Consider the following 12,500-nt stretch of genomic DNA (forward strand, 5'->3'; position numbering starts at 1 on the left):
AAGCAACGCTGCTGCTCGTGGGGTTTTGGAATGTTACCGCACAGAATCTTTCTATTCTGCTTTGTTCTGCGCTTCGTTCATTTGATGCTCACTGCTGTGGTGTGGAGGATGGATGTTTTTGGCTTGGGTTGCTTTGGTTGGACTGCTGCTGCTGCTATGTTGCTGGTTACACCTGGCGCGCACTTTGGTAGTCACGAGCTGAACGGTACCGGAGCGACAGGTAAACACGGAACACCACGCAGGCCAGTTCGGTGCGGCTCGAGAAACCCGTTCAGGAACCGGAGAAACTCTCTCTTGCTCTCCTTCGCTCTCTGTCTCTCTTGGCTTGGCGCACAGTATCGAACATAAAACATGCGTCGAACCACGTGATTCTTTTCATTTTTTAAATAACAAACCTACAACATGTTCACAAAAGTTTTAACACTCCTTTCGTGATAATGATAATTTGTTTTAAATAAAACATGAATTCTAAGCTTTAAAAAAGTTATGGTATGTTGTAAAAAGGATCATTATGATGACTTAAAATACAGATGCTAAGAATGGGATCGCAAAAAGCAAAATATCCTATCAGATCGCCAAGAAGCGATTTTTAGAGTAGAAAGTCAAATAACATATTCGATGTAAAAATGCTCGGCGTATTTTTGTATGTCCAATACTGTAGTTTCAGGTTGAATTTGAATGGAAACCACCGGGATGATGGATTCATTGTGAGAGGCGCACGAATGCTCCATCTCGCGAGCGATGCGATGCTCTCTCGGAAACGTGCCAGCTCCAGGTGAAGGTCGCGTTGTCACTCCGGTTGCTTGCCCCTTGCTTCGAACGTGCGACAACAGAAGAACGAGGTGTGGCCCCAGGTGGGTGGGTTTCGCTTTCGGAACCGGGGGGGTTTTAGCGTGCAGGACATTGTCAGCTCCGTCAATCTCTAACGGCTCTAATCAAAAACGTGATTTTTACTAGAAACTAGTCGTTGGAGTCACGCGAGTCCACTAATGCGGTGGGGATCGATCGTTAACATGTGCTGTGACATCATCATCGGCCCTCAAAATGGGTGGCCATTCACAGAAGCCATTCGCACTGTCGATGGCTGTTTGCTTAAGATCTTAAGCTACGATAGAGTGTACAAATGATGATGAATGTTACGCTGGTTTGCACTAATCAACCAGGTGCAAGCTAGTGATGATACATCATCACTGATGCAGCAGAGCAGGTCAATCAACCGAACGAACTGCAGCTTCCGCGCTCCTCTCCTCGAAGCAGCAGAACAAGAAGCGCTTGCACATGCTGCTGCTGTTGTTAACTGTCTCATCCAACCGGAACAAATCAATCTCTGGAAGTAAAACCGGTGTTGGTGGATGGAGATGGATGCCACTATAACGGTCTACTTGCAGATTAATGCAGACATGACAAGAGGCTGAGCGTGAATGAATGAATTTCAACAAGCCTGATTGAGAAGACTCGAATGAGTATCATTATTTTCAATCGATGCAACGCCGTGCAGTGGGGCTCTTATAAATGGTGGTTAAGACAGATTTGCATTCCATTCTATCGTAACGAACAGTTGGTAGATCTAATCGACCCATCTTTAGGGAAATAAATTGAACATTTCACTTCTAGTCATGGTTGCCTTCTAGATTAGGGCGATGGTTACTACAGGGGTCTTGAAAACGAAGTTTTCCAAGCATAACAACTTTGGTGACATTGGAAACCTTTGAATAAAGATTTACATGGCAATTTAATAACAAAACTGGAAAAATTTACGGCTTGTATACTTGATATAATTTATGCTTAATTCAGCGTTGATCCTGTTAGTGTAATATTCAACTACCATCAAAAAATAAAGAAATTACCTTAAACACGTGGGATACACCTTTTTCGTAGGAATACGAGCGATGCATGCCACATGAGAGTGCTTGCATGCATGAAAAGTTGACTCCAAGGAATGAGCTTTCGTGAAGATGCTCTGTGGAACTCAGGAAACTCGGGTTGCACGCAAGAAACCCGCTTTTTACCCTTCACAGTTTCATTTAAAGCCGGGTTCGTTACATCTGTACCAGCTGTATCGAAAGTCAATTGGTTCGCACTGATAGCAGATACAAAAAGAATACGTTTCTTTGGTTTAGCAGATACTGCATGCATTTCTCACTTGCCCTATATTGGGAATCACTCGGGTGGAATAACGATTGACGATAAGATCGGGGCAGATTCCGTGTACTGTATAGGTTTCATTTATTTATTTAGCATTAATTTTATTTCTAATCTCAGTTTAAATTTATTTATCAGAATAGTTTCTGTTTAACGTACTGGAAAGAATTTTTATGTTCACTCGGGGTTCCGGATTCCTGGACTTGGAGCGGAAAAGGGAACTTGTCTGAAAGGGAGCAGGGAATTTGAATAATCTGATCTGTTTCATTTGTTTGCGCTTACGCTCCTCCTGCCTAACTTTCTTGACTTATGGAAACTCATGATAAACATACATACATATGAAGGAGATACACACATATGCGCTCCATGCGTCCTCTGCCTTGCTGGCTTGCCGTAGAGTTTCCTCCTCTTTATACACGAACGAGTGCACTCCCTCTCTCTGTCTCTCTCTATATATATTTGATATCGTTGCCGCTGAACTACTGTCATCGTAATACACACCAATCCCAAAACGGAATCTTCCGAACTGGTTTCACTGTTGCACTGCTGTGTTTTTAGGTTTATCCGTTTAACATTCACAGTACACCTTCAGGGTTTAACATCTTTCACTGCTGCTAACCTAACGCTGGCGGTGCCGTCCAGCCGTAGTACTTTATTATTTAATATACTGATTATGATGCTGATGACGATAGAGAATAGTACATAACTTCGTTTGCATTTAATTCACTCACGGAAACCACCTTTAACTGCACCGCGTGCGTGCCGTGCAGTGGCGATTTATAGGCGGTGTGTATGTGCGTCTTGGAGTGGCGTGGGGAGGGGGCGAGGGAGTGGTAATTAGAATCCTGCGCAAGGACACCCACATGCAATCCGAATTCGGAGCAAATTGTAAAACTTTACACTCAGAGCAATATTTGTAAAGACTCGATTCGGGAAAAAATCCACATTTCCAGCAATAAGAAGACACCACGAGGTTGTTTGTTAATCATTTGCCACCTGCCGATCCTGCTTCTCGCTGATACTGCCTTGCCCCTCCCGGCCTCTGTTTGTTGGTGGTCGCAACAGATTAAAACGCAATCTGCGTATCGCTCACGAATTACCTCTTCTTCTGCACTTTGCCTCTTCTCCTCCTCCTCCTCCTTCTCCTAGAGGTTCTCACAGCATGGTTTTACATGTTTAGTTTTCTCACAATTTGGGGTTTATTTGTTCTGTTGTTGGTTTGTTTCACTCTATACTAGGTTTGCCTTACATCGCTACGTAAATGGTTTATCTTCAACTCTGCGTGCCCTGTGAGTGTGCTTGTGTGTTACCAATATGTAATATCTGTCTGTCCTACCATCCTTTCGTTCGACCAGTCCCCAGGCGACAGGAGATAGTTATGTAATCACATGCTCTGAACACACTCAAACACTAACGAACGCTGATACCCACAGAGAAACATGGGAAAAAATACGAACGAAACGGTAGCCAGCTGACAAGGCGCTGACAATCCGATTCGCGAACGATCGATCCAACGATATCACCGTAGGATAGGTAGAAAGTATGGATCTAATGAAGAGAATAAGACAGCAGTTGAATGAAGGAGTGTGTTGCCATCGACACACAGAACAAGATCGTTAAAAACACGGAAGAACACTGATATTAACAATTAGAGTTTAGCAGCATGACTGACGAATTACATCTATCTGCGCGAGCGCTCAAACGAGTGTAACCTGACACCTGACGCACAGCACCACGGCCGGTCTCTCTGTGCCGGACAATCTCCGCTTATCAAACAATTACATAGACTTTAATATACATATATTGAACCAAACCGTTGCTACCACAACGCTTCGCCACAAAGGTGCGGCCGGCAGGCAACTGCAGTGTCAACATAATAACAGTCATCATCATCATCACCACCGGAGCTATATCTTTAATAGCGCTCATGAGAAGAAGTCAAACATCATCACTTTCATCCCATCCCGGAACGCACTGTCGCTGTCTTGGGATCGAGCAGATGCATCATCACCTGCATCATCACTTATGCACAATGTGTAAAGTAGCGCACGAGGTGTCCCCGAAGCCAGTGTTGATGGATCGGTCATAACGTGTTCTAGATTAAGTACCGGTTCCCTGCGCCATGCAGCCGTGCCAGGCAAAGCTTCTACATTGTTTACCATCATCCTATCTAAAGAAGTCTTTGTTTGCGGATGCCTCGTTTTGCGAAGTGGCGGAGTTGTGTGCACGGTGAGCTTACTGCAGCAGCATGGGGCTTGTGTCACAATACGATATTTTAACACCAGCATCCTTTTCTCTTGGAATCGTTCGATGCTGAAAAACATATGTAAATTCACAGGTAATTAATGTGAAATGCAACAAATTGATTGCTCGCTGTAACACTCTCTGCGGTTGATGCATCGTTAAATGCAGCACGGACACTGCTACATTCCGACTCAAAGGGCAAACCACGGAAGGTAAACCAAACTGGTGCTGCTGTTTGCACAAATCCCACAGGAATGCAGTGCGAAGGCCTTTGTTTCGCTGCCATCCCGTCTGCCACAACATCAACTGCGACACCGAAGTAACTTAAATCCTCCCGGTGGTGGGCATTCGAGCACCAAATTGATACAAAGCATAACAGAAAACGAGAACACACCTTCCTGCACCTATCAGCCCATACTGGCCGTTTGTAATAATTATCGCTTGCGAATCTTGCCGCGGTTGATTGTGCGTGACGATTGCCTCTCTAATTGTTACTTAGTTCTATGGTTTGCTTGCTACCGTATCGTTGAGTAATAGGTTTGGGTAATTGAATCTGTTCTGTTTTCCTATGGCATTTATGGCTTGTTGTAGTTACGAGTTTTGTTTTCCTCACTGCAGACCTGCACGGATCTCTGCTCTATAATGAGATACTATTGCACAACACGATGATTTTTGTTACGCTAGAAAGAGCTTTTGCAAGTGGTGATCGTGTCACACGATCCTTCTAAACGAAATTTCTGGGTGATTAGTATGAACGTCATATAGGTCAAAGCTGTACTGTGTACCCATCGTTCCTGCCACTTCTGAATGATATGAAATGCAATAGAGAATGTTGTTTTTTTCTTCTTCATTTTGATTTGAAAATTGATGATCTTTTGCTGGTGCCCCTTCTGAAACTTCAAGTGAGCACCCGGCAATGTTTTGAGATAACATAAAAGCTTACGAAATGCAAAACGAACCCTCCTACTCTCACCATCGTCTATCATTATCGTACAATTCATTCCTCATTTAACTAACGAAATTATCTAAGCGAGCTTGGGGGAGAAAACATCGCACAGGAGGGGAATAGGTCTTACAGTAAATATATTTAAAACGAAATGGGGAATATATTTCACTAAAGCAAAGGGAAGAAAACGGAAACTGCTTTACTATCACACGTAAGCAACGGCTCAACATGTGTTGCGCAATCTGAAGCCATGAGCATGCTCCAGGCGCACGTTGCTTTACTTTAACAATCCGACCCATCACCACCACCACAACCGTATCTTACGGACACGTTAAAACCCTGTACAACACGGCGAGCATTACGCGCTTAGTAATGATGAAATCCCGCGTGCCTGGGAAAGTAAATCTTAAACATTCTCAAAAGTATGATAAGGATCCTTCATGTGCGCCGCGAGCCTTCTTGCAACTTCTAGCTGAATGTGTCGAATGATCTTTCGCTTGATCCGCTCATCATCTCTCGGCTGATCCTGGTGTGCGCTCTTTGTACTCTTGGAACATACATCGAATACACGCACACATAAACACATGTACAGGAAAATACAAACATACACATACATACACATACACACGTATGGAAACACATGAAGAGCGACGTAAACCGACACCGTGTTCTCTCTCCGTGATGAACGAACAATGGCTCCCCGCTCTTGACCTGCCCCAAAACTGGGTGTGTGGGTGCTGATCTGCCGACGAGAGGCTGCTGGTCTGTCCTCGATCGGTGGCATACAAACTGAATGCTTTTACGCTATCGACTGCCAGTGATGGAGGCGCCTGCTACGCTTTGGCCGTGCTGGATGGGTTCACACTGCTTACATGCCTTCCGGAAGGGTGTTATCGTTGTGGTTGAAGCGTAACGTTTCTTCGAAGATTAATCGTTTCAGCGTTTCCTTCGGCAGATCGTCCAGCTCCATCGCGATGCGGAATGGCTCCTCAGCAACGGGCTTAGGGTCGAAAACGAGAGAAACAGCAAAGGATAAAAATGCAAATGATTAATGAGTCGATGGGGAAAGGGAGAAGATAACGGGGTTGCCCCATTAGTAACAGGGTATGGATAAACTTTTTCGTTTTTCGCCACACGCAGATGGAACCAGTCTTTTACTCTAAGACGACGGTACGAGTTTAGCAACATGTCCCGATCTAGTTCTTTTTGTTTGTGCTCCTAGGGTGGCTATGATGCATTGCGATCCATTAATAGCTGCTATTTCCATACCCAAGTCAAATCACAATCTAGTAAGCATCTAGCTGTAAGCATTTTTTTTTTTCAATTCTTTTCAATTTCAAATGTGACATCAACTTTGGTGTCCTTACAGCATAAAACAACAGACGGAGTTTTTGCACAAACGCGAAAGGACACTTGATTAATGTACGAAAGGATTGCCAAGCCCCAGGCATGGACCTAGAAAAGCTCGAATTGAAATTGACAAAAGTTCATGCGCTCATTCCCCCCGGGGTCTGTCTGTCTGTATGCCTGAGCTACGATAACGCTTGGCGTTAGCCAAAACTGTAAACCATGTTTGCGTAATTTCTCCATTTCACCTCTTGCTGCTACGAACACCACACCACAGTCTGGACTCATTACAGCAAGGGAAGAGCTGAATTCAAATCAGATTGCAAATTGCCCTACATGGGACGGGAGCGCACCCAACCCGCTAATGGCGTTATCATACCAGGAAAGGATCCGACCAGCCGACGCCGACGATCCAACGTGGCTCCATCCCAGTGCTGCTAGCTTCAAAATCAAATTAGACGTAAATCTGCGCTAGGCACGTGCCAAACTTTGCGAAACAGGTACGATTAATAAGTCGCTCACCCTCTCTATCTTTCTCTAATTGCAATACACGGACAGAGCTGGGGCATTCCTTTGCCATTAGAAAATGTCCATTTTCAGTTTGCTCCCGAGATTAACAGGAGGAGAAGGAGCGGAATACAAGCGATCGAACCAATCACCGCCAAGGCAAACTGGTACACCGCAAGCACGCCATTCAAATGCTAATCTCAATTTAATTAATTTCTCTTTTCGTTTCAAATCCACGTACGCCTTTTGGACGGGTGCGTATAATGGCTCACAGAACACGAATCGAAACCCATTCTAGCCGTGCAGCACACACAATGGCACATCAAAGCGAACGCCGGTTAATTACCGTTCACGCGGTGTGACCAATAGTTTTCCGCGACCACGTGCTCGGTGGCTGTGGTCAGTGTAGCATTATTTAAAACATAAATCAATCACCGCAAGCTGCACGCAACGTGATTCAATCGAAACCTACCTCGTCCGCCGGATCGTAGTACTGCTCCAGATACGGGTGAGCCAGGGCATCCTCGACCGAGATGCGGTTGTGCGGATTGAAGGTCAACATCTTGCCGAGCAGATCGAGCGCATTGACATCGGCATTCGGGAAGAGGCGGGACCATGGGACCTTCGGTTTGTAGGGCAGCGACTGCAGATAACTGCGGGCCTTCTCGTTGATGATGCACTCCAGATCCTCCTGCGATGGCGATCCAAGCACGCCCAGAATGTGGTTCAGCTGATCCAGGTAGTGCTTCCCGGGGAAGATCGGCCGGTTGCTGAGCATCTCCGCCAGTATACATCCGACCGACCAGATATCGATCGACTTTGTGTAGCCCTGTGTGTGAAGCGTACGTTTTGACTGATATGATACCGGACGAACCTTGCGCACATCCATCGCCATCGCCATTATCGCGCAAATGTCCTTACCTTTGAGTTGAGCATAATTTCCGGTGCCCGATACCATCTGGTGGCTACGTATTCCGTCAGGAAACCGGTGTGATCGTGCTCGGGATCGGCTACACGTGCCAGACCGAAATCACAAATCTGTCAGCAAAGAAAAAAAACAATAAGCACTAGGCGCCTCCATCGACGGATCGACCGTAAAGCCACCAACCAACCCACCTTTAAATCACAGGTCGTGTTCAGCAACAGATTGCTCGGTTTCAGATCCCTGTGCAGCACGTTTGCCGAGTGGATGTACTTCAGGCCACGAAGTATTTGGTACAGGAAATAACAGATATGATCGTTACTTAGTCTCTGCAAAGGGGAAAACACAGGAGCGCCATTATGCATTAGAAAAAAGGACCTCCTGCTGCCTGTCTATTGAAGAGTAGATCCAATATCGAACGCCATTGGAGGTAGACAATTCTCAAATTCATCTAAAATTAGGCATTCCCGATGCGTATCCTAATGACAAAGTAACTTTATTTCGATTTAAATTCAATTAATGCTCGTTACGATAGCATTACCTAGCAATAAAATCAGTTCCGGGGACCACGCCGGCACACGTGAGGTTTATTGTATAGAGCGCATGGAAGATAGGGAAGGAAATTCGGATGCTCATCAATAAATAATTAACCTGTATAATATGGACGGTTCTGGTGGCACAGGCGCACAACGGCGGGACCTGTAGACGGCCCATTGCTCAAGTTTGCCAAAATTGAATTTACGAGGTCCGGTGCTGGTGATGAGAAGAGTCTTGCCCGGGTAGACAGAACGGTTGGATACAATTTTCACCTGGACCGGATGACCTAGCTGAGCTGAGCTACCGAGGGTTTTATCAAGCGACAGAGAACTGAGACCAATTTATAGCGACAGCCCCAGGACGAGGGTCATTTAATCAATCAACTGGAGGTGTAGATGATGTTTATGTGTCCCCAGCCCGGACCGTACCTTTCAGACTGTTTTTTTATAACTGAGTTTTCCACCTCTGGGCATCGGAGACGACCGAGCCCGAGATGACCGTTGAAAGAGAGAAACAGTTTATCATCAACCACGCGGCGGCTCGCGCGTGTGTCCGTTTCGCCCTCACCGGTAGCAATCAAACATCAATTGAGCAAATTTGCATACGATGATAAATTGAGTTTCGCCGTAAAAACACAAGCGAACCCCAACCAGACGCCGAGGTTTCCTCCCCAGCGGTCCCACCGTCACCTTCGTCGATCGATATTGTGCAGTGACGGGTAAGCGAGAGAGCGATCGAGAAAGATGGAGTCTTCTCCACTGTGGTTGTGAATTTGTTGGAGAATTTTGTGGTTTTATTTGGTCCTGACACTCTCTGACGCCCCCCGCCCAACTGTCAGCGAGAGACAGTGTAAATCTCTAGGGCATGCACAACAACGAATGGCACCGAACGGCAATAACGGACGGCAGTTCATTTGGTGTGAAAAATTCCTCCAAAGTGCACATTCTTCTCTGGGTGGGAGCCACCGTGCTGCACCGAATGCATTCCCATGCCATGGGACGAAATGTTATGAATGTTTGTGGAATGTTTCGTATCAAGCACGCAACACGGCGCGCTGCATGCAATGCTTGCCAGTACCCAGAGAAGTGGAGAGGCGGACGAGAATTTGGCTGGAAATGGTCTATGGAAGCGACATGTTCATTCATTCAGTGACATTAATTGCACATCGTGAGATGACATCAAACTGACAAATGCACCCATTACGGTGGCCGCAGACGAGCTCATACGCCGAATGAGCCCGTTATCCCTAGTGAATCAACTCAATCGGCCTCCCAGTGCATCCGAGCACATCGAACCAACAGCGCAGAACTGCACTCAACAACAACGATCTTACCTGTGTTTTTAGCAGTTTGTATAGATCAGTCTCCATTAAGCACTGAACAATATATACATCTTTCATCTGCTCTATACTAGGCACCCGGAGGATATCTCTTATATCTATAATCTGCAAAGAGAACAAAAAAAAAAAGTAGAGATGTTAGAAAACGCAGCAAAAGTGCATGATAATTTAGATTGTCGGAAGACGAAACTTTTGAATTTTAAATGAATCATGCCATTCTTAGCCGTTAGGTACGACAACCCGAAAGTGTAAGCGCGAAAGGAACATTAGCCCAAGGATGGGAAAGTTAGATTGGACCATCGACAGCAAACACCCGTACCGATCATTTGAAGGGTCCCCAGCAGCAGCTCCACGGTTCCAGCTGAAACATTCCCAAAAACCCCTATATCGAAGCGAAGCGGAAGGTCCTTTTCAGCCGGATGGAACGATGAGTGAAGGTAAACAAAAACAGACGTAGACCATTTTTAACGGTCCGGCCACCTCCATAGCCCGAGGGTGGAGTTGAGCTTCATCGCCCCTGCTGCTCGGGGTGGCTTCATTCTCGAATATTTTCATGTTTCAACTCTGAGTTTTAGACGGCGAGGGGAGGGAGGGGACACAACGGGACGAAACTTCTCTTCTCTTCACTCTTCTCCTTCCAAGCCAGGCCGAAGGAAGGTCCGTTGTTCATCATTTTTGGGAAGATCCCTCTAGGCTGTTGGTTCGGCGTAAATGGGTAGGAATCCGGCGGATGCGCAATCTCCTGGTGTGTCTTCCCGGAGGAGACCCACGAGACAAAGAAGCAAAAGACAGCAATAATGAAGATGCTCACCAGAAGAAAAAATCACTCACGACGACATCCCACAGTACGCTTTCTGTACATTCCCTTTTTTCTCTCTAGAACTGAAGACTCCAGGGCTTTAGCAAAGTAAAAAATTCTGCAGCAGAAATGGTCTGCATAAAATTGAACATCTTCTACCCTCCTCCATATGATTGACTATCGGATCCGCAGTTGGATATCTGACGGAATCTCATTTTGGACTGGCAGCAACAAATTCCTGAAAACTTTTATCCAAACACGAACACGAACACGGTGGTGATAGGGACCCCCTGCCGTGTTTCGTGCAACCGCAAAACATTGTTTGTTCATTTCGTACATCGGGAAAGTTATGAGCCGTCATCTATTTCTCTCATATCACAGACACGTGTGATCAGCAACCGTCAGCCCGGTTTCTACGGTTGAAAGGTACATATATCCCCGGCTCAAGACATGCTGTCAGCAGGAAATGAACGTTAGGCCCCCTCTGTACGTAGAATAACTGATGTACACATGGGTGTACGCCCCGGGCTTTCGCTGTCAATAGGCGTTAGCGTCGGATTTGCCAATCGCCACCAGCAATCGGGAGCAACGCTCGCTGACACCGAAGGCCAGTGATAATCCACCGGCGCAGCACGTGATGATGCGACATCATCTGCAAGGCAGCAGGGCACGCGAGGACACCAGTGAGTAGCCTTACTTCTGGGACGTTGTTCTTGCGCTGCGGATTGCGGAACGAACTATACGCCGCACGTGGTATATGGTGCCTTCAAAGAAGCAGCACCGAAAGCAGCAGTTCAGAGATGTGGCTGAGGCATCGAACCTGGCGTATTGTTCGAGGGCAATGATTGAGCTGTTTGGTGCCACGGAAATCAGGCACCCTCGGTACGCCATGCTAGGCAACCAACCGAGCGTCGAAACCGAGATCTAAATTAATACAATCTTGATGATCCGTCGCCACACAGTAACCGAAGGAAAATGATGATGTTTTCGGATCATCTCTTTCTTTCTGTTCCCAAAAGGACACCTCCACTGCGTGCCCTGCCCTGCTGACGACATCCATCATCCCGAGCAAGGATAACGCACACAAACAGGATTAACCCACGGGGCATGTAATAACTTGGCTGCTCAGCCGTCTGCCATTCCATACAACGTTTCATGAGGTGGGTGCTGCGGGATGGTGTTTTATTTGATGAATCATTTACGGACACCCTGCCTCGCGAATCGGATTCAATAAACTCGCCCCAAGATAAGGTAGCGGCAGCGTGGTGGCTGTGGCATCTGATGCACCCGTTTGCTGTCAACAGAGATAGCGAGCGGACAATCGCCGTGCTTCGTGACTAATGCCCCCGCCCACGGCTCGATTGTGCTCATGATTCAAGTATTTACAGCGCGGGACAATCAGTTGATAGCAACTGCATCCAATGAATCAGGCGCCAACCATTCCAGCAATCTGAACCAGCGCTTGCTGGCTAGCTGGAGGCGAATAATTGCATTAAAATCCGCCATCTTCTTCCAACCTCTGTTTGCTCAACTGCTCCCTCTGCACCCGGTCGACCACCGCTCAGTTGTAAAATTCGAAGAGAATCTCGTCGCTTGTCGCGAACAGAGATTTAATCACCGAAACGGTAGCTCCCCGCTAAATCCTTCTGGGGGTCAAATATGGACACAGCGCGTGGAAAGCGTTGAAAATTGAAGAAAACTCTAGCCAACCGCCATC

At 46.5% G+C, this 12,500-nt stretch overlaps 2 protein-coding genes across 5 annotated transcripts in view; both read right to left on the reverse strand.

Moving 5' to 3' along the window:
- The window catches only part of LOC126571887 (uncharacterized), a 4,005-nt gene extending 3,807 nt beyond the window's left edge, over positions 1-198 (reverse strand). Inside the window, exon 1 of the mRNA XM_050230760.1 lies at positions 1-198. This exon is cut by the window's left edge and continues 456 nt beyond it. The gene's annotated coding sequence lies outside the window, so the exon portion shown is untranslated.
- A 2,011-nt stretch (positions 199-2,209) lies between these two features.
- Positions 2,210-12,500, reverse strand: part of LOC126571880 (mitogen-activated protein kinase 1) — a 38,856-nt gene continuing 28,565 nt past the window's right edge. For all 4 annotated transcript variants that reach the window (XM_050230749.1, XM_050230751.1, XM_050230748.1 and 1 more), the window contains exons 4-8: positions 9,979-10,089; positions 8,303-8,437; positions 8,108-8,224; positions 7,659-8,015; positions 2,210-6,332 (exon numbers count right to left, since the gene is read on the reverse strand). In XM_050230749.1, coding sequence (XP_050086706.1) covers positions 6,201-6,332; positions 7,659-8,015; positions 8,108-8,224; positions 8,303-8,437; positions 9,979-10,089 — 852 coding nt within the window. In that variant the 3' untranslated portion in view covers positions 2,210-6,200. The remainder of the gene's footprint in view (positions 6,333-7,658; positions 8,016-8,107; positions 8,225-8,302; positions 8,438-9,978; positions 10,090-12,500) is intronic.

The sequence above is a fragment of the Anopheles aquasalis genome, chromosome 2, assembly GCF_943734665.1.
Source record: "Anopheles aquasalis chromosome 2, idAnoAquaMG_Q_19, whole genome shotgun sequence".
NCBI lineage: Eukaryota > Metazoa > Arthropoda > Insecta > Diptera > Culicidae > Anopheles > Anopheles aquasalis.